This window comes from Stegostoma tigrinum, chromosome 16 (genome assembly GCF_030684315.1).
Source record: "Stegostoma tigrinum isolate sSteTig4 chromosome 16, sSteTig4.hap1, whole genome shotgun sequence".
In the NCBI taxonomy this organism is placed as follows: Eukaryota; Metazoa; Chordata; class Chondrichthyes; order Orectolobiformes; family Stegostomatidae; genus Stegostoma; species Stegostoma tigrinum.
The window spans coordinates 3,645,165-3,667,409 of record NC_081369.1 but is presented as its reverse complement, the minus strand read 5'-3'; the positions used below and the strand labels follow the sequence as shown (position 1 = coordinate 3,667,409).

Here is a 22,245-nt window from a genome sequence, read left to right as displayed (position 1 = left end):
AAAACACTGTATGCCTTCTTAACAACCCTGTCAACCTGGGTGGCAACTTTCAAGAATCTGTGTACATGGACACCGAGATCTCTCTGCTCATCTACACAACCAAGAATCTTACCATTAGCCCTGTACTTTGCATTCCAGTTACTCCTACCAAAGTGCATTACCTCATACTTGTCCACATTAAACTCTATTTGCCACCTCTCAGCCCAGCTCTGTAGCTTATCTATGTCTCTCTGTAACCTACAACATCCTTCTTCACTATCCACAACTCCACCAACCTTGGTGTCGTCTGCAAATTTACTAATCCATCCTTCTACGCCCTCATCCAGGTCATTTATAAAAATGACAAACAGCAGTGGACCCAACACCGAACCTTGCGGTACACCACTAGTAACTGGTCACTAAAACATTTCCCATCAACCACCAGCTTCTGTCTTCTTTCAGCAAGCCAATTTCTGATCCAAACTGCCATATCTCCCACAATCCCATTCCTCCCCATTTTGTACAATAGCCTACTGTGGAGAACCTTATCGAACGCATTGCTGAAATCCATACACACCACATCAACCAGCTTACTCCCATCTACCTGTTTGGTCACCTTCTCAAAGCACTCAATAAGGTTTGTGAGGCACGACCTACCCTTCACAAAACCGTGCTGACTATCCCTAATCAAATTATTCTTTTCTAGATGATTATAAATCCTATCTCTTATTACCTTTTCCAACACTTTACCGACAACTGAAGTAAGGCTCACTGGTCTATAATTACCAGGGTTGTCTCTACTCTCCTTGAACAGGGGAACCACATTTGCTATCCTCCAGTCGTCTGGCACTAATTCTGTAGACAATGACGAGTTAAAGATCAATGCCAAAGGCTCGGCAATCTCCTCTCTGGCTTCCCAGAGGATCCTAGGATAATCCCATCCGGCCCAGGGGACTTATCTATCTTCACACTCTGTAGGATTTCTAATACCTCTTCCTTGTGAACCTCAATCCCACCTAGTCTAATAGCCTGTATCTCAGTATTCTCCTCGACAACATTGTCGTTTTCTCGAGTGAATACTGTCGAAAAATATTCATTTAGTGCTTCCCCTATCTCCTCTGACTCCACGCACAACTTCCCACTACTGTCCTTGACTGGCCCTAATCTTACTCTCGTCATTCTTTTATTCCTTAAATACCTATAGAAAGCCTTAGGGTTTACCCTTATCCTATCCACCAACAACTTCTCATGTCTCCTCCTGGCTCTTCTGAGCTCTCTCTTTAGGTCTTTCCTGGCCACCTTGTAACCCTCAAGCGCCCTAACTGAGCCTTCACATCTCATCCTATTATAAGCCTTCTTCTTTCTCTTGACCAGAGATTCCACTTCCTTCGTAAACCACAGCTCCTGCGCTCTGCAGCTTCCTCCCTGCCTGACAGGTACAATACTTATCTAGGACACACAGGAGCTTTTCCTTGAGTAAGCTCCACATTTCTAATGTGCCCTTTGCTTGCAGTTTCCTTCCCCATCCTATGCTTCCTAAATCTTGCCTAATCTCATCGTAATTGCCTTTTCCCCAGCTATAACTCTTGCCCAGTGGTATACACCTATCCCTTTCCATCATTAAAGTAAACGTAACAGAATTGTAAGATGATAAAATGTGAGGCTGGATGAACACAGCAGGCCAAGCAGCATCTCAGGAGCACAAAAGCTGACGTTTCGGGCCTAGACCCTTCATCAGAGAGGGGGATGGGGAGAGGGAACTGGAATAAATAGGGAGAGAGGGGGAGGCGGACCGAAGATGGAGAGAAAAGTAGATAGGTGGAGAGAGTATAGGTGGGGAGGTAGGGAGGGGATAGGTCAGTCCAGGGAAGACAGACAGGTCAAGGAGGTGGGATGAGGTTAGTAGGTAGATGGGGGTGCGGCTTGGGGTGGGAGGAAGGGATGGGTGAGAGGAAGAACAGGTTAGGGAGGCAGAGACAGGTTGGACTGGTTTTGGGATGCAGTGGGTGGGGGGGAAGAGCTGGGCTGGTTGTGTGGTGCAGTGGGGGGAGGGGACGAACTTGGCTGGTTTAGGGATGCAGTAGGGGAAGGGGAGATTTTGAAACTGGTGAAGTCCACATTGATACCATTAGGCTGCAGGGTTCCCAAGCGGAATATGAGTTGCTGTTCCTGCAACCTTCGGGTGGCATCATTGTGGCACTGCAGGAGGCCCATGATGGACATGTCATCTAGAGAATGGGAGGGGGAGTTAAAATGGTTCGCGACTGGGAGGTGCAGTTGTTTGTTGCGAACTGAGCGGAGGTGTTCTGCAAAGCGGTCCCCAAGCCTCCGCTTGGTTTCCCCAATGTAGAGGAAGCCACACCGGGTACAGTGGATGCAGTATACCACATTGGCAGATGTGCAGGTGAACCTCTGCTTCATGTGGAAAGTCATCTTGGGGCCTGGGATAGGGGTGAGGGAGGAGGTGTGGGGGCAAGTGTAGCGTTTCCTGCGGTTGCAGGGGAAGGTGCCGGGTGTGGTGGGGTTGGAGGGCAGTGTGGAGCGAACAAGGGAGTCACGGAGAGAGTGGTCTCTCCGGAAAGTAGACAGGGGTGGGGATGGAAAAATGTCTTGGGTGGTGGGGTCAGATTGTAAATGGCGGAAATGTCGGAGGATGATGCGTTGTATCCGGAGGTTGGTAGGGTGGTGTGTGAGAACGAGGGGGATCCTCTTTAGGCGGTTGTGGCGGGGGCGGGGTGTGAGGGATGTGTTGCGGGAAATACGGGAGACGCGGTCAAGGGCGTTCTCGATCACTGTGGGGGGAAAGTTGCGGTCCTTGAAGAACTTGGACATCTGGGATGTGCGGGAGTGGAATGTCTTATCGTGGGAGCAGATGCGGCGGAGGCGGAGGAATTGGGAATAGGGGATGGAATTTTTGCAGGAGGGTGGGTGGGAGGAGGTGTATTCCAGCTAGCTGTGGGAGTCGGTGGGCTTGAAATGGACATCAGTTACAAGCTGGTTGCCTGAGATGGAGACTGAGAGGTCCAGGAAGGTGAGGGATGTGCTGGAGATGGCCCAGGTGAACTGAAGGTTGGGGTGGAAGGTGTTGGTGAAGTGGATGAACTGTTCGAGCTCCTCTGGGGAGCAAGAGGCGGCGCCAATACAGTCATCAATGTACCGGAGGAAGAGGTGGGGTTTGGGGCCTGTGTAGGTGCGGAAGAGGGACTGTTCCACGTAACCTACAAAGAGGCAGGCATAGCTGGGGCCCATGCGGGTGCCCATGGCCACCCCCTTAGTCTGTAGGAAGTGGGAGGAGTCAAAAGAGAAGTTGTTGAGGGTGAGGACGAGTTCAGCTAGGCGGATGAGGGTGTCGGTGGAGGGGGACTGGTTGGGCCAGCGGGACAGGAAGAAGCGGAGGGCCTTGAGGCCATCTGCATGCAGAATGCAGGTGTATAGGGACTGGACGTCCATGGTGAAGATGAGGTGTTGGGGGCCAGGGAATTGGAAGTCCTGGAGGAGGTGGAGGGCGTGGGTGGTGTCACGGACGTAGGTGGGGAGTTCCTGGACCAAAGGGGAGAAAATGGAGTCCAGATAGGTGGAGATGAGTTCGGTGGGGCAGGAGCAGGCTGAGACGATGGGTCGACCAGGGCAGGCAGGTTTGTGGATTTTGGGAAGGAGATAGAAACGGGCCGTGCGGGGTTGGGGAACAATGAGGTTGGAGGCTGTGGGTGGGAGGTCCCCTGAGGTGATGAGGTCATGAATGGTGTTGGAGATGATGGTTTGGTGCTCGGGTGTGGGGTCATGATCGAGGGGGCGGTAGGAGGTGGTGTCGAAGAGTTGGCGTCTGGCCTCGGCGATGTAGAGGTCAGTGCGCCATACTACCACTGCGCCACCCTTGTCTGCGGGTTTGATGATGAGGTTGGGGTTGGAGCGAAGGGAGCGGAGGGCTGCCCGTTCTGCGGGGGAGAGGTTGGAGTGGGTGAGAGGCGTGGAGAGGTTGAGGCGGTTAATGTCTCGACGGCAGTTGGAGATAGAGAGGTCGAGGGAGCGTAGGAGGCCTGGGGGTGGTGTCCAGGAGGAGGACTTGTGTTGGAAGCGGGTGAAGGGGTCAGTGGAGGGAGGGTTCGGTTCCCGGTTGAAGAAGTAGGCATGGAGGCGAAGGCGGCGGAAAATCTGTTCTATGTCCAGTCGTGACTGGTATTCGTTGATGTGTGGTTGTAGGGGGACAAAGGTGAGCCCCTTACTAAGGACTGACCGTTCGTCCTCAGTCAGTGGGAGGTCTGGGGGGATGGTGAAGATGCGGCAGGGTTCAGTGTGGCTGTCTCCTCTGGGGTTGCTGGCTGTGGAGGTTATGGGCGGAGCGATGAGGTCGTCGGCCGTGGGCGGGGTTCCGTCGGCGTCGGCTGTGGGCGGGGTTCCGTCGGCCGTGGGCGGGGTTCTGTCGGCGGTTGGAATATCGGGGTGGGCGGCAGCAGCTGCGGTGAGGGTGGTGTGTGAGGTGTTGTACCTGGAAGTGGAGGTGGTGACTGCAGCAGCGGTTCCGGAAGTTCTGTGGCCGGCGGAGGCGGATGTGACGTCATCGATGGGGTCTCCGGCCGTGTCCTCATGGTCAATGGCGGCGGGTGCATGGTGGGGGAGGGGCAGGGACAGACTCGGGATTTGGGAGGCGCAGGAATCCTCTTTTGGGTGGCAGGGGCCCGTGAGTTGGTTGTACTTACGATTTTTGGTGTCCACTAAAGCTGAGTGGAACTGGGTGTTCAGACTGTGGATCCTGCGGAGGATAAAAAACAGCAGGGGTCCTTTGCAGGTCTGGGAGAGGGAGGCTCTGAGCTGGGGCAGGCTGGATTGCAGTGTGTGGAGGTGCCGGCGCATGGCTGCGAGCGTTTGTTTCAGGACTCGCAGGGAGAAACGCTTCTGAAGGGTCTGAATATTCTGGGTGTAGAGGTGGTCACAGTTGGGGCCAAATTGGGAAGGCTGAAATGTAGACTGTAGTCCCTTGGGGATGATCTGGTTCCGTAGGCAGGTGCTGAGGAAGGTGATGTGGCTGTGATACCTGGTTTGCTTCAGGACATGGTCGAGCAGTTTCAAGGCCGAAGAGATTACAAGAGAGTTGCAATGGGAGAGAGATTCCCTGAGGTTGGTCCGGAGGGAGGAGGGTAACTTCTTCAGGTTAGGCATCCCTGGAAGAGGCTTCGCAGTGAGGTTAAAATAGTATCAGAGATAATGGGAACTGCAGATGCTGGAGAATTCCACGATGATAAAATGTGAGGCTGGATGAACACAGCAGGCCAAGCAGCATCTCAGGAGCACAAAAGCTGACATTTCGGGCCTAGACCCTTCGTCAGAGAGGGGGATGGGGAGAGGGAACTGGAATAAATAGGGAGAGAGGGGGAGGCGGACCGAAGATGGGGAGAAAAGAAGATAGGTGGAGAGAGTATAGGTGGGGAGGTAGGGGGGGATAGGTCAGTCCAGGGAAGACGGACAGGTCAAGGAGGTGGGATGAGGTTAGTAGGTAGATGGGGGTGCGGCTTGGGGTGGGAGGAAGGGATGGGTGAGAGGAAGAACCGGTTAGGGAGGCAGAGACAGGTTGGACTGGTTTTGGGATGCAGTGGGTGGGGGGGAAGAGCTGGGCTGGTTGTGTGGTGCAGTGGGGGGAGGGGACGAACTGAGCTGGTTTAGGGATGCTGTAGGGGAAGGGGAGATTTTGAAACTGAATAACAGAATTGTGATCGCTATCACCAGAGTGCTCACCTACTTCCAAATCTAGCACCTGGCCGAGCTCAGTACCCAGTACCAAATCTAATGTGGCTTCGCCCCTTGTTGGCCTATCTACATACTGTGACAGGAAGCCCTCCTGCACACTCTGGACAAAAACTGACCCATCTATAGAACTCGAACTATAGTGTTCCCAGTCAATATTTGGAAAGTTGAAGTCCCCCATGACAACTACCCTGTCTCTCTCACTCTCATCGAGAATCATCTTTGCTATCCTTTCCTCTACATATCTGGGACTATTCGGAGGCCTATAGAAAACTCCCAACAGGGTGACCTTTCCTGTTTCTAACCTCAGCCCATACTACCTCAGTTGATGAGTCCCTAAACATCCTTTCTGCAACTGTAATACTGTCCTTGACCAACAATGCCACACCTCCCCCTCTTTTACCGTCTTCTCTGCTCTAACTGAAACGTCTAAATCCCGGAACCTGCAACAACCATTTCCTGTCCCTGCTCTATCCATGTCTCCGAAGTGGCCACAACATCGAAGTCCCAGGTACCAACCCATGCTGCAAGTTCTCCCACCTTATTCCGGATGCTCCTGGCATTGAAGTAGACACACTTCAAACTAACTTCTTGCTTGCCGGTGCCATCTTGCGTCCCTGAAACTTTATTTTGGACCTCCCTACTCTCAACCTTTTCTATGCTCGAACTCCAATTTTGGTTCCCATCCCCCTGCTGAATGAGTTTAAACCCACCCGAATAGCCTTAGCGAATTTCCCCCCCAGGATATCGGTACCCCTCTGGTTCAGGTGAAGACCATCCTGCTTGTAGAGGTCCCACCTACCCCAGAAAGAGCCCCAATTATCCAAGAATCCAAAACCCTCCCTCCTGCACCATCCCTGTAGCCACGTGTTCAACTCCTCTCCCTCCCTATTCCTCGCCTCACTAGCACGTGGCACGGGCAACAAACCAGAGACAACAACTCTGTTCGTCCTAGCTCTAAGCTTACATCCTAGCTCCCTGAATTTCTGCCTTAAATCCCCATCTCTCTTCCTACCTATGTTGTTGGTGCCTATGTGGACCACGACTTGGGGCTGCTCCCCTTCCCCCTTAAGGATCCCAAAAACATGATCGGAGACATCACGCACCCTGGCACTCGAGAGGCAACACACCAACCGTGAGTCTCTCTCGTCCCCACAGAACCTCCAATCTGTCCCCCTAACTATGGAGTCCCCAATGTCTACTGCTCTGCTCCTCTTCCCCCTTCCCTTCTGAGCAGCAGGTACAGACTCTGTGCCAGAGACCTGTGCCCCGCTGCTTTCCCCTGGTAAATCGTCCCCCACCAACAGTATCCAAAACAGTATTCTTATTGTTGAGGGGAATGGCCACAGGGGATTCCCTGCACTGCCTGCTGGTTCCCTTTCTGTCCCCTGACTGTAACCCATCTGCCTTTTTCTTGTACCTGAGGAGTGGCTACCTCCCTGTAACTCCTCTCAATAACCCCCTCTGCCTCCCGAATGATCCGAAGTTCATCCAGATCCAGCTCCAGTTCAGTGTAACTGCATTAGCTGTCGTCCAGTCATATGGCACTTCACCTATGCCCAGCGAAGTATTAAATATATCCACTAGGGCCCCAGCAATCTCCTTCCTTACCTCCCCAGGCAGCCTGGGATACAACTCACCATGTCCTGCATCTTTATGTATGTTTATTCCTGTTAAAACATCAAATACCTCCTCTTTATTAATCTTAGAATGTTCTAGAAGCCCTAATCCCACCTGAAAATCCCCAGTTCCACTGTATTTCTCTTTTGTGAGTATAGGTAGGGATTTATTTAAAACCTCATTCACATTCAATGGCTCCGCACACAGTTTGCCCCTTTGGGCTGCAATAGGTCCCACTATTTCTCTGGTAATCCTCTTATTCTTAATGTACTTATAAAAAGTCTTAGGGTTTTCTATGATCCTATCTGCCAAAGATATTTCATGGCCCCACTTTGGTCTCTTAATTTCTTTAAGCAAGCTCTTACACTCTCTGTACTCCTGAAAGGCCTCCCTTGTTTTTAATGCCCCGTACCTGACATATGCTTTTTTTTTCATTTTTAAACTCTCGATATTCCTTATCATCCAGGGTTCCTAGAATTGATGCTCTTGCCATTTGTTCTTAGAAGAACATACTGGCCATGAATTCTCACTATACTACTTTTAAAAGACTTATACTTTTCAAATGCAGACTTATCTGCAAGCAGCTGCTTCCAGTCTATGTTTGCCAGATCCAGTCTAATGATTTTGAAATTGGCCTTCATCCAAGTTAGATACTTAACTTTTGCACTATTCTTATCCTTTTCCAAGATGACTTTGAAACTTAAGAGTTATGGTCACTATTATCAAAATGCTCATCCATTTGACTGGTTTCATTCCCTAAAATTAGATCTAGCCCCATCTCAAGTAGGACTATCTGTGTACCAGCACAAGAACTCTCCTGGAGATATCCAGAGACATCTCAGAACAGCTGCAGGGCATTCTGAAGAGAGTGAGTAAACAGCCAGCAATCATTGTACATGTCAGTATCAACAACAAGGGTGACTAAATAAATGACATCCTGCAATGGGAATTTAGAGAGTTAGATAGTAGATTGAAGAGGCGGACTATTAAGGCTGTAATCTCTGTATTACTTCCGGTGCCACGTTGCTACTAGTATGTGGGAGTAGAAAAATAGGTCAGTTGAATGCATAGCTAAAGGGATGGTGTAGGGTTGAAGGCTTTAGATTTTTGGATCATTGGGACAGCTTCTAGGGTGGGTGAGACCACTACAAGCTGGACGGTTGCACTTGAAATAGATTGAACCCAATAAACTGTCTGGAGCTTTGCTTGTGCTGTTGTCGGGTGTTAAATGAATTTGGCAGGGGGAGGGGCACAGAGTAGATGTAAAGTTGAGAGCAAGGTCCAATCAGATCACGAAGGACTGCAAGGACGGTCCAGTAGATGGAGATGGCATAGTCCGGATAAGGCACATCGGAGATATATAATATTGTGACTGTCCCTGTCAATTAATCTGCTATGTATTGGTGATTTGCTGTAATAGCTGCTTCAGAACATATCTACTTTAAATAAACTAACCAACAGAGTTAATCAATCCATGATGAGTTTATGGTTATTAAACCATTATCATTATACCTATTTTTACCCCTCAGCAAACACCTAAAAACGATGATCTCGTTATTTTTATAAATGTTATCAGTGGGACATTACTACAAACAAATTTGCAGCAGTATTTCTGCCATGACAACAGTGACTGCAGTTCTGAAGTGCTTAATTGATTGCAAAGTGCTTTGGTCATCCTGACGTTGTGAAAATATGTACCAAACCAAGTTTGTTATTTTCTTTCATATGTATCTGTACTGCTTGGCTAATGCACTTTAAAGAAATGATGATTATGTAAGCTGATGCATCATTCTCATCTACCAGTTGATATGAAATATGTGACCACAGGGACTAAAATGTACATTTCATGAACCTTGGGTTTTGCAGTTGCATGTTGCATATTTTCCTTTATACTAAGTTTATTCCTGTTTCATTTAGCCTGAGGAATTTTTGTAATTCAGGTTTGATCAAGTTAGGAGGGAAAAACATACTTGCCCTCATTCTTACTAATCTGCCAGCTGCAGTTGCATTTGTCCATGACAGTATCAGTAAGAGTGACTATCACACAGAACTTGTGGAGATGAAGTCCCACTTTCACATTGAAAACAACCTCCATCATGTTGTGTGGCACTATCACCGTGCTAAATGGGACAGACTTTGCACAGATCTAGCAACTCAAGACTGGGCATCCATAAGGCCCTTTGGCCATCAAGAACAGCAGCATTGTACTCCGGCACAATCTGTAACCTGGCACATCCCCCGCACAACATTACCGTCAAGCTAAGCGATCCACACTGGTTCAATGGAGAGTGCAGGAGGGTGTGCCAGAAGCAGCACTAGGCCTCCTGGAAGATGAGGTATCAACCCAGTGAAGCCACCAAACTGGATACTTGCATGTCAAACAGCAAAAGCAGCCAGTGATAGACAAAGCAAAGCGAGCCCACAACCAACAGATCAGATCTAAGCTCTGCAGTCCTGCCACATCCAGTTGTAAATGGTGGTGGCAATGGAACAACTCACTGGAGGAGGAGGGTCCATAAATATGCCCATCCTCAATGATGGAAGAGCCCAGCACATCAGTGCAAAAGATAAGGCTGGAGCATTCACTGCAATCTTCAGCCAGAAATGCCGAGTGGATGATCTGTCTCATCCTCCTCCAGTGGTCCTCAGCATTATAGATACCAATCTTTAGTCAGTTCGATTCACTCCAGGTGATATCAAAAAACGGTTGGAGACACTGGATATTGTAAAGGCTATGGAACCTGACCACATTCCAGCAATAGTAGTGAAGACTTGTGCTCCAGAACTTGCTGCTCCTCTAGCCAAGCTGTTCCATGTACAGTTACAATTCTGGTATCTACACTACAATGTGGAAAATTGCTCAAGTATGTCCAGTACTCAAAAAGCAGGAAAAGTCCAACCTGGCCAATTACGCCCCAACAGTATCCTTTCGATCATCAATAAAGTGATGGAAAGTGTCATCAACAGTGCTACCAAGCAGTACCTGCTCAGTGATGCCCAGTTTGGATTCTGCCAGGGCCACTCAGCTCCTGACCTCATTACAGCCTTGGTTCAAATATGGACAAAAGAGAAAAACTCCAGGGGTGAGGTGAGAGTGACTGCCCTTGATATCAAGGCTGCATTCGACCAAGTATAGCATCAAGGAGCCCTGGAAAAACTGGAATCAATGGGTATTGGGGGCAAACTCTCTGCTGGTTGGAGTCATACCTGACACATAGGAAGATGGTCACGGTTGTGGGAGATCAATCTTCTTTGCTCCAGGACATCTCTGCAGGAGCTCCTCAGGGTAGTGTCCTTGACCCAAGCATCTTCAGCTGCTTCATCAAAGACCTTGCCTCCATCATAAGGTTAGAAGTGCAGATGTTCACTGATGATTGCAAAATTATGCACCATTATGATTCCTGAGTTACCGTAGCAGTCCATGTTCATATGCAACAAGATCCAGACAATATCCAGGCTTGGGCTGACAAGCGGCAAGTGACATTCACACTGCACAAATGCCAGGCCATGGCCATCATCAATAAGAGACAATCTAACCACCATCCCTTCACATTCAGTGATGTTAATATCCCTGAATCCCCCACTATCAATATTCTGGGGGTTACCATTAACCAGAAACTCCACTGAACTCACCAAACTAACACAGTGGCTACAAGAGCATGCCAAAAGCTAGGAATACTGCGGCAAGTAACTCACCTCCTGATTCCTCAAAGCCTGTCCCTTGTTTATAAGGCCCAAGTCAGGACTGTGATGGAATACTGCCCACTTGCCTGGATGCGTGCAGCTCCAACAAAGCTCAAGAAGTTTGACGCCATCCAGGACAAAACAGCCCACTTGATTGGCACACACCCAAAAGCATGTACTCCCTCTACCACCAATGCTCAGTAGCAGCAGTGTGTACTATTTACAAGATGCACTGCAGAAATTCACCAAAGATCATCAGACAGCACCTTCCAAACCCACGACCACTTCATCTAGAAGCACAAGGGCATCAGATACGTGGGAACACCACCACCTCCAAGTTCCCCTCTGAGGCACACACCATCCTGACTTGGAAGTATATTGCCGTTCCTTCACTGCCGCTGAATCAAAATCCTGGAATTCTCTCCATAATAGCATTGTGGGTCAACCCACAGTGGGTGGTTCAAGAAGCTTACCACCACCTTTTCAAGGGCAACTAGGGTTGGGCAAGAAATGCTGGCCAGCCAGCAACGCCCACATCCCACAAATGAATAGAAACAAAAGGATGTTGTGCATTTTTGTCAATTACATTGCAACCATAGATGAAATACTCACCACTTCTAGCACTGCTCTGGTTTGTTCACAGTATTGAGGGAATGAGTTTCCCTGCACAAATCCCTCTTAATCTGTAACAAAAATAGAGATTGCTAGAAAAACCCAGCAGGTCTGGCAGCATTTGTGAAGAGAAATCTGAGTGAATATTTCCGGTCCAGTGACCCTTCCTTAGAACCTCCTAACCTGTGTTTATTGGAAAAAAGAGGAGAGAAATTGGATGAATGTTACTGGTGGGAGGTAGATCATTTTGCAGTGGAGGCACACCATACCTACTTTCCAGCCAACTTTCAGGCAGAGGTACACCCACTACTAAAGGCCAGGCACAGGTGGTGCATGAGCATCACTTTAGAAAATAGTGAACTACTGCAACTAACATACACCAGGAGACCGATGCTACCAGCAACTGAAATGGAGACTGCCGTTTAAGCTCTCCTGTTCTAACCCCAACTAGATGTGCTGTAGTGGGCAGGGTGCCATACAGTGATCAGCACAGCCTCACCCTCGTCCCGCAACTTTTACCTTCATGGCCCATTGAGAAGGGTTTGGACTGTTACTGCCTTTTTATACATTGTTCCAGCTTCCATTTGCTGTTTTCATATTCACCGCGACTAAAACTATTTTATCAGATAGCCTGGCAAAGGCAGGAATAAAGATACTAAAATGATTATCAGTCATATGGGACCACTTACCTTTAAGTGGTTGAAGTTCTTTAAACTCGTTCCTTGCAGTACAGGGTTTCCCCACCCACCTGTGATGAGATCCCAAAAGAAGGCCCAGTATGGACCAAGTACTTGGCCAATCTATAAGTAAAGCCTACTTGCAAAATCATGTAGACTGAGACATTAACACTCGAACGCTGGATCATTGGAGACCTGATGACAGAACTTATCCCTGTGTGACACATTCCTTACTAGTGGGACTGTTGGTGTACCTCTAGCACCTGGATCAGAGGGACTCAAAAAGGTAACTGACTACCAGCTTCCTAAGCTTAACCGGGAATGGACATTTTATGGCAATACCCACATTCTTTGCTGGATGAAAAAGCATATATTCTTATAATATTAGCAAATGAAAAGCCTTAGTTATTTACAACCAGCTAAGGTAATGTGCTTTCATAAATCTGGTGATTTTTATGCCCTTGGCTTATTTAATTAATTATCTTATCTATGTAGGCTGAACAAAATATGATACCTGGAATTCTGACATCGACAGTTTATGCCGCAATCTCTGGCACAGAAAGGTGCCAGATGGTATGCTGGGAGACTAATTTACTATAATAAAAAGCCTCTTGTTTTTTCATATCCACATGCCACATGCTGCCTCAGAAACTGGGTCAGATGGGAGGAGGATAAGATCATACAGATGCGGTGTTCTCAATGCTTCCTTGTCAAAAATGGCAGCTGTCGTGGGATGATAGAGGAAATCCATTCCTTACCAAGTATTAAAATGTCTAGATTGTTTATTAGGCAGGCTGTTACTGTTACTACTGTCATGATTTCTATAAAGACTGACAACTTTTAAAAGAGAAGTATTTCCCAACAATAAGCAGAAATAAACAAAAGGCAAGAGGGATTTTGGGATGCTTGTCCATAAATACCTGAAGGTGGCTGGTTAGTGGAGTAGTTAAGAAGGCATACAGAAAACTTGCTTTTATTAGGCAAGGCATAGATTATAAGAGCAGGGGTAGTTATGTTGGAGCTGTACGTTGAGTAGGTTACAGCTGGAGCAGTACTGTGTGCAGGTCTCCACACTATAGGAAGGATATGATTTCACTGAAGGCTGTGCATAACATGTTAACCAGGATATTGCCTGGAATGGAGCATCTCTTCAATGAAGGGAAACTGGATAAGCTCAGTTGTTTTCTTTGAAGCAGAGAGGGGGTCCTGATTGAAGTATATAGGATTATGAGGGGATTGGACAGGGTGAAAAGAAGGCTGCTGTTTCCCTTGGATGAGTGGATCAATAATAAGGGGACATAATTTTAAGGTGGGAGGCAGGAAATTTACAGGGATTGAGGAAAAGCTTTTTCACCCAGAGGGTGGTACAGGACTAGAATTCACTGCCTGGGAGGATAGTTGAGGCAGCAAACTTCACAATGTTGAAAAAATACTTCAATGAGCACTTTAAGTATTACAATACTCAAGGCAATGGGCCAAATGTAGGCAAGTAGAACTGTGTAGATTTAGTGCAGCTTTGACAGTACAGTCTTGATGGACCAAAAAGGGCCTCTTCTGTAGTGTTTCCTTCAATAAATATGCACCAATTCTGTGCTGCATAAAACTTTCTTCTGCTCAGTAATGTTCTATGCTCCCATTATAATCTTTGAGTGTCAAGAGAAGAATACAATCAGTCCCTCTTCAAAATTTCCCAAATGCACAACAATGAACATGTTTCATCACCACAATTAATATTATTGAAATGCCAATTTGTTTGTTTCTTGACCCAAGGGAAAGATCAAGGACCAAAAGCCAAGTAACTTACAGATATAAAGTACTCACATTATATCTATTTGTATATTTTGAAGCAAGTGACTTGATGGCTGTAGTCTTCTACTGTCACTGGCTGAGGTACATTCTTCACTACTTCACCTGCTGCACTGCAATAGTCTATTCAGCACAAGATGGTATTTATCTTGAAGACACTTTCCAACCTGTGGCTACTGAGAATAACTTGATTTTATTTCCATAGGTTAAAGGTTATCACATTTCTGAATTGAGGGGTTCCTTTTTATATGGATTAGTGATCATGGACCTTGAAACTGGATGATAATTCCATCTAATACTCAAATTATAAAAGGGCTGCATGTAACGAATGGTCTGTTCTTTTTCCAAATGGTCAAATGTTTTGATGTCTTGAGGATTATTTCACTGATCTGGAAAGTAAAGACTTAAATGAGAATGTTAACACATGTTTCTGCAACGAGTGGTGGTTGATGGAAAATATTCAGCCTGGATTCCGGTTACTAGCGGTGTGCCTCAAGGATCTGTTTTGGGACCATTGCTGTTTGTCATTTTTATAAATGACATGGACGTAGACATTGGTGGATGGGTTAGTAAGTTTGCAGATGACACTAAAGTCGGTGGAGTGGTGGACAGTGTGGAAGAATGTTGCGGGGAGACTTGGATAAACTGCAGAATTGGGCTGAAAGGTGGCAAATGGAGTTCAATGCAGATAAATGTGAGGTGATTCACTTTGGGAAGAATAATAGGAAGGCAGAGTACTGGGTCAATGGAAAGATTCTTGGTAGTGTGGATGTGCAGAGGGATCTTGGTGTCCATCTACATAGATCCCTGAAAGTTGCCACCCAGGTTGATCGTGCTGTTAAGGCTTACGGTGTGTTAGGTTTTATTGGTAGAAGGATTGGGTTCCGGAGCCATGATGTCATGCTGCAACTGTACAAAATGCTAGTGCGGCCTCACTTGGAATATTGCATGCAGTTCTGGTCGCCCCATTGTAGGAAGGATGTGGAAGCATTGGAAAAGGTGCAGAGGAGATTTACCAGGATGTTGCCTGGTCTGGAGCGAAGGTCTTATGAGGAAAGGCTGAGGGACTTGGATCTGTTCTCATTGGAGAGAAGGAGGCTAAGGGCATTTAATAGAGACACACAAGATGATCAGAGGATTAGATAGGGTGGGCAGTGAGAGTCCTTTTCCGAGGATGATGACGTTGGCTTGTACAAGGGGGCATAGCTACAAATTGAGGGGTGATTGATTTAAGACAGCTGTCAGAGGCAGGTTCTTTACTCAAAGAGTGGTAACGGCGTGGAATGCCCTGCCTGCCAATGTAGTTAACTCAGCCACATTAGGGGCATTTAAACAGTCCTTGGATAAGCATATGGATAATGATGGGATAGTGTAGGGGGATGGGCTTAGGTTAGTTCACAGGTCGGTGCAACATTGAGGGCTGAAGGGCCTGTTCTGCGCTGTGTGGTTCTATGTTCTATGTTTCATGGGCTACAAAAAAAATTTATTATGTTTATTACCAAAAGCTAATAGAAATTGCTGAAGCGCGATGTTGATAGTAGGTGATGAGATTTATCCAGAACCTAGACTGAAATGAAGTAGGCTGGAAAGACCAATCAGATATATTTCAAGAGAAAAGAGGAGTATGACAAGACTGTATACTGACATTAAGATGATTCAATCTGTATACAGAAAAACTATTCAAAGAATTGTTTGCATTTACAGGGGTAAAAATTGGAGGCAAGAACATTACAGACTGGTGTTACCCTGAAGACATAGTGCCACTTGCAGAATCAAAAGTAAATCTTCAAAATATTGCCAATCAAATAAAATCTAAAAGTGTAAACATGGGTTAAGAACAAACATGCAAAAGACAAAAACAATGGTATTTAGGAGGAACACATGAGAAGAAACTGAAAATTGCAGTGCATAGTGTCATACATAAGTTTGTCAATTCGGGACAAATGATAACAAAAGATTATTGTTTTGATGCCATGTTAGCAGAAAAGTAGGATAGCCAAAAATAATTTTGCGAAGCTGAAGGATCATTCATAAAAAGAAAACTCAAACTTCAAACAAGGAAATTACTCATACTCTGCCACTTTCTTGTACATTGCTGAAACCTGGACAAGAAGGAAAGAGTTGTGGGAGAAAATAAGGCCTCTGAAATATGAATGCTAAGATGTTTGCCAAAAATCTCATGTGCATGTTAATTAGATCCCAAGTCAGATGGTGAAGTGTGAAACTAAACAGAAATCCATTTTTTGACTGTCAGATTATTTACAGAATGTAGGATTATGTATGCCTAACATCTGCCTACCAAAACCCCAAAAGTCTTTGTTCTCCTTGAAAACATAAAATGTAGTCAGATAAAGAAACAATCAACCCACTGGAAATTATACTGTAACAGTATTGTAACAAAAGGAAGCATCAAAGTAAAATTATCCAATTAAAATGATGCTTTGATGGGTCTGTCAGTGATGATGCACTCCATGTTCTCAAACCAGCTCAGTCTTTCTTACAGAGATAGTAGGTACTGCAGATGCTGGAGAATCTGAGATAACAAGGTGTGGAGCTGGATGAACACAGCAGGCCCAGCAGCATCATAGGAGCAGGAAAGCTGCCGTTTTGGGCCTCGATCCTTCTTCAGAAATTGGTCTTTCTTTCATATTGTTTTGATTGAATAAACTAGACAAAGTAATTGACACCTCTTGAACAGCAATGCAATAAAATTCAAAATGCGGAATCACGTGACATAGTGGTGGTGTTACTACCTCTGAGCCAGGAGTCCTGAGTTTAACTATAGGAGCAGGCAGGTGGGACTTGTTTATTTTGGTATTGTGTTCGGTATGGACTGGTTGGACCGAAGGATCTATTTCTATGCTGAATGACTCTATGACTCTAGGATTCTAAGTCTGCTTGTCACACCAGAATAGCAACCCACTGTAGACAAAACATTTGTGTCTGATCTCAATATTTCTCAAAAGATTAATGCCTGGAAAGAAATAGCAAGAACTGCAGATGCTGGAGTTAGACACAATATAGTGTGAAGCTAGAGGAACACAGCAGGCCAGGCAGTTTTGGGTCAGGATCTTCCTGAAGACTCCACACTGTATTGTCTGGAAAGAAACTTGTGTTTTACCTGTAAAGTGAGTCAGTTCCCAACTTAAAACTCCTGTATCTTCATCAGTAATTATGCTGCATTTGAACTCTTATGATAAGGACCACAGTGCACAGTCAACTGACAAAAACCCTCCATTGGATAGCACTTTCTAATCCACCTAAACTAGTTGTAACATCTTTGATCTTAAGTAATTTGCAGTTTTTAATAAAGCCCTTTCTTCTTGCCTTCCTTGGAAGCACATATGTATGAATGTATCACCCCCAATCTGAACCATTTCCCTGGTTTTGAATGCAGTAATAAACTCTACTATTTTTTAACTCTTTTTTCCACTAAAAGCTGGATTGTTACCCACACCAGGCTCTCAACTTCAGTTTCCATCCTGCCAGAACTTCAGAGTAAATGACTGAATCAGCCACATCTACCCCATGCTGGAAATACTAGGTTATTGTTTAATTATTTTGAGAATAAAAGTTATTACATGTGCATTATACCCATGATTTTAAACTTTGCAGATGTCATTTGCCTGAGTTTGTCCTCGATTTTGGCTTTGTAATCCTCAGCACTGTCAAGGTACATGTTGTGAAGATTACGAACACAAGCTGTTTGCCAGTATCATTTTACACTGATCGGCATGCTCTTAAGCATACAGGTAAGGCAGCTCTTATGCTTGGAGAGGTCATAGTTCACAGCTAACTATGCATTGATGTGCAGAAAATACAATCTAAACTTTAAACTTTTTTCACACGATTTGTACATGGTGAAATGATTAAAGTGTTGATACGGAAATGGAATATTTATTCATTAGTTCCTGTGGCTGTATACACAGTGGGACATAAAAGCCTGAGGGAACCTGGGAACTTTATTAGCAATAAGCCACAAAATTATATTCAATGTGAGTGAATGGAAGCCTTTTCCTTACATTTAAGTCATATCATACACTGTTTCCAACATTTAACAGCCTCTCCCATTAGTCTTTTTGTGTTTTACTTCTTTTTTCCTATCCGGAAATGCACTGATCATTCTTTGCATGACTTTCCAATACCAGTCCCAGATATAACATACATTCAAATTTATGAATGAGGAATAAGGGTAAATCAATCAATCCTTCATGCCTGCTCCACCAATCAATAAGAACCACACACTCTCAAACTTGCACAGTTGAATACATCAAGCTGTAGGTATGCCTCTCCCTCAGCACCAATCCACTAAATAGGATCAACTACTTAGAGATTATTTGCTGATTGACTTATCCTGGTTGTTATCATGATTTTACGAATGTTTGCTGTTTACCATAGTTCTTCCAAGTCTCAAAAAATTATATCATGGAATGTGATGAAAGATGGTTGCTGACAGTCTCTTGCACAAACTAGATGGATACACTTATGGTTATTATTAAGCATGACAGAGAGTGAACAGGAGTCACAGAGCGAAACAAGCTGCTGGAAGAGGGATGAGGAAATGGGGAAGAAAGCTTCTTACCATCAGACTGTACCCACCAAGAATTTTCTGGGGTTGTTCACCAACCTGAACTTGGCAAAATGCAATGATGTCTATATTTCATATAACAAGGTGTAGAGCTGGATGAACATAGCAGGCCAAGCAGCATCAGAGGAGCAGGAAAGCCAACAGTTCGGGTCTAGTCCCTGAGGAAGAATCCAGACCCAAGGCATTGGCTTTCCTGCTCCTCTGATGCTGCTTGGCCAGCTGTGTTTATCCAGCTCTAACACCTTGTTATATCAGATTTTCCAGCATCGGCAGTTCCTATGATGTCTATATTTCATTATGGATTACCTCACTGAAATCTACCAATTGCAATTGTACAACTGTAACCTCAAGATTAGGAACACACTGCCAGTAGCTGTAAAGGTGACTGGGGAAGTGAAGTAGATGTGGCTAATAATTATGGATATGCTCAGATCAAACAGATATGCTCAATCATTAGGTTACAGAGTGTGGTTATGTGCAATTCTGCTGCTGCTGATGATGGCACACAGCGCTGCATTGGATATTCTGTTTTGAACTGTTACATCCATTCTGAATCTATCCGACTTAGCACTGTGGTGTTGCCAAACAATTTGAAGGAGTGTGTGCTCAATATGAAACAGTACTTTGTCTCCATAAGCTATGGTGTGGTGGCTATTTAATCAATAGTATATTGGATAGCAACATCTGACATAAATTGTTGACGATAAGCGTTAATTAGTGTTTCATTTCTGCTAAGAGAAACAAAGAATTGTGGATAGTGGAGATGTGCATGACACTTCTCTCTCTCTCTCTCTTTTCTCTCTCTCTCTATGTGTGTGTGTGTGTGTGTGTGTGTGTGTGTGTGTGAGAGAGAGAGAGAGAGAGAAACAGAGAGAGAGAGACAGAATGACAAAGAGAGAGCAGCAAATGTGGTAGACTAGATTGAATGAAGTATAGGTAAGTTGCTGCTTTCACCTAGAAAATGTTATAAAAATGTCATAGAGCTAAACAGCATAGGAACAGGCCTTTTGGCCCACTATGCCTATGCTAACCAACAAGTACTAGACTACATCACCGCCATTTACCTGTGCCTAGCCAATTGTCCTCTATGCCCTGGCATTTTAAGTGCTCATCTAGATACTTCATAAATGTTGCAACAGTACCTTCCTCCACCACCCTCTCAGGCAGCATGTTCTGTGTTACCACCACCCTCTGGGTTAATTTATTTTTCCTCTGATCTCCTCTAAACCACTTACTCCACACCTTGGACCTCTGGTCTTACACACGTCTGTCATGAGGAAGAGACTCCCATGATCTACTCTTTTTGAGCCTCTCATAACTTTGTATACCTCAGCGATTTTGAGAAGATTTGTAGCTCAGGTTGAGGTTCTGGATGTGAGTTTGCTTGCTGAGCTGGAAGGTTAGTTTTCAGACGTTTCGTCACCATTCTAGGTAACATCATCAGTGAGCCTCCGACGAAGATTGTATACCTCAATCAGAGCTCCTGTCAGCCTCCTCTGTTTCAAGGAAAACAAACCCAGCCTATCCAATCTCTCTCCATTATTGAGACTTTTCATCCCAGGCAACTTCCTGCTGAATCTCCTCTGCACCCTCCCCAGTGTTCTTTTGCTGAGAATCATAAATCACCTCCTTGAATGTCTGCCACAGCTTGCTTACTGTCATTCCTGCTAATCACTCCACCCAGTTCATTTTAACCTAATGTTTCCAACCCAGGTTTCTCACTCTTGAACTGAGAATTAAGCTCTTATCATGTTAAAATCACGAGGGATATTTTACTCAGAGGTCATTTATTAAACTTGCCTCATACCCATTACTTAGATCCAATACCTCTTCCCTGGTTAGTTCCTTGACAGAGTGCTCTTGGAAGCTTTCCCTATTTTACTCAATGAATTCACTGTCGTAGATACCCTTTCCAATCTGACTGACCAAATCAACTCAAATATTAGAGTCACTCATAATTATTGCCATTTTTTAAAAATGCTGCTATTATATTTCAATGTATAACCTTTCAAACAGATTGGCTACTGTTTGGGACCAATCTCTTCTTTTCTTTGCTGTTTTGCACCACTGCCCAAATGGACTCTACATCATCCAAGTCTAGACCATCTCTCAGAATTGTCTTCATGTCATTTAACAGAGCTATACCACCACCATTTCCATCTTTCCTGTCTCTCCAAAAGGTCAAATATCCCTGACTGTTAAGTTTTCGGTTTTGATTTCCTTGTAACTATGTTCCCATATGGCTATGAGATCACATTCATTTACTTGGTTTTTGTGTTTGATTCATCTACTTTATTCTGGAAACTTTGTGCATTAAAATACAAAGTTTTTAAGTTTGTTCTATTATTAAATTTCCCTACACTTTTATGGTTCCTTGGTACAATATAACATTCACAAATTCTATCCCTTTCTTTTATTTTCAGGTAGCAATCAACTCCATCACTAACCTGCAAACTTACCTTCTCCTTTATCTTTCATTTCATAATTGTTCATGCAACTGGGATCCCTCTGTCTCAATGACTAATCTATAGTCCTAATTATGCAATTTGCCAGAACTCTGGTCTTAGTATAATTCAAGTGGATCCCATCACATCGGAACAGTTCCCTCCTTCCCCACTAATGATGCTCATTGTCCCAATAATTTAAACCCATTTCACCCATGCCAATCTTTGAACCAAGTATTTACCTCTTAATTTTGTTGACCCTGTGCCAATTAGCTTGTAGGTCAGGGTGTAATCCAGAGATAACCTGATAGATTCCGCTTTTTAATTTAGCACCTAGCTGCTCCTATTCCTTCAACGGAATCTCTTTTAGCTTTCTGTTTATATTATTGGTAGCTATGTGGACCATAACAATGGGATCTTTCCCCTCCTACTTTCTACCATGCAATTGCATGGAAAGGTGCCACTGGGGTGTGGAAAGGCTCTTGGAGTGGAGAGCAGTGGACCTGGGTGTCCCGGAGGGAACAGTCCCTACGGAATGCTGACAAGAAGGGGGAGGGGGAGGGGAATAGGTGTCTGGTGGCATGCTGGTGGATGTGGTGGAAATGGTATCTGGGGCCAAGAGTTGCATCTTCTGTAATTCCATGGGAAGTTGTCATGGGACCGTGGGGAGGTCTGGGAATGGAGTAGGAGTAGACCAAGGTGTCCCAGAGAGAATGGTCCCTGCAGAATGTTGACAAGGAAAGGGAACATGTATCTGTTGAAGACATCCAACTGGCGGTAGAGGAAATGGCAGCTTATGATCCCTTGGATGCAGAGTCTGGTGAAGTAGAAAGTGAGTATGAGGGAGATTTTCTCATTGATGTTGGCTTTTCTTTCTTGTCGGTTTACTTGTCACCTGCCATAAGCCTATTCTTGAACTGAAGTCATGAGATTTCATGGGGCCCAATATCACTGATGAGAACTCCCAGGGCCACTTATTCTTGACCATTGTTGACCCACTCACTATATGTCATAGTGTCTTCAGACTATTGATGGGACTCTAGCCTAAAGTGATCTAACCTGCAATGTAACCTGTATGCTTCTAAGTGTTTTTGAT

At 45.2% G+C, this 22,245-nt stretch overlaps 1 protein-coding gene across 1 annotated transcript in view; it reads left to right on the top strand.

The window, feature by feature from the left end:
- hydin (HYDIN axonemal central pair apparatus protein) overlaps positions 1-22,245 on the top strand; it is a 654,146-nt gene that overhangs the window by 398,630 nt on the left and 233,271 nt on the right. The window contains exon 32 of the mRNA XM_059651568.1: positions 17,733-17,869. Coding sequence (XP_059507551.1) covers positions 17,733-17,869 — 137 coding nt within the window. The remainder of the gene's footprint in view (positions 1-17,732; positions 17,870-22,245) is intronic.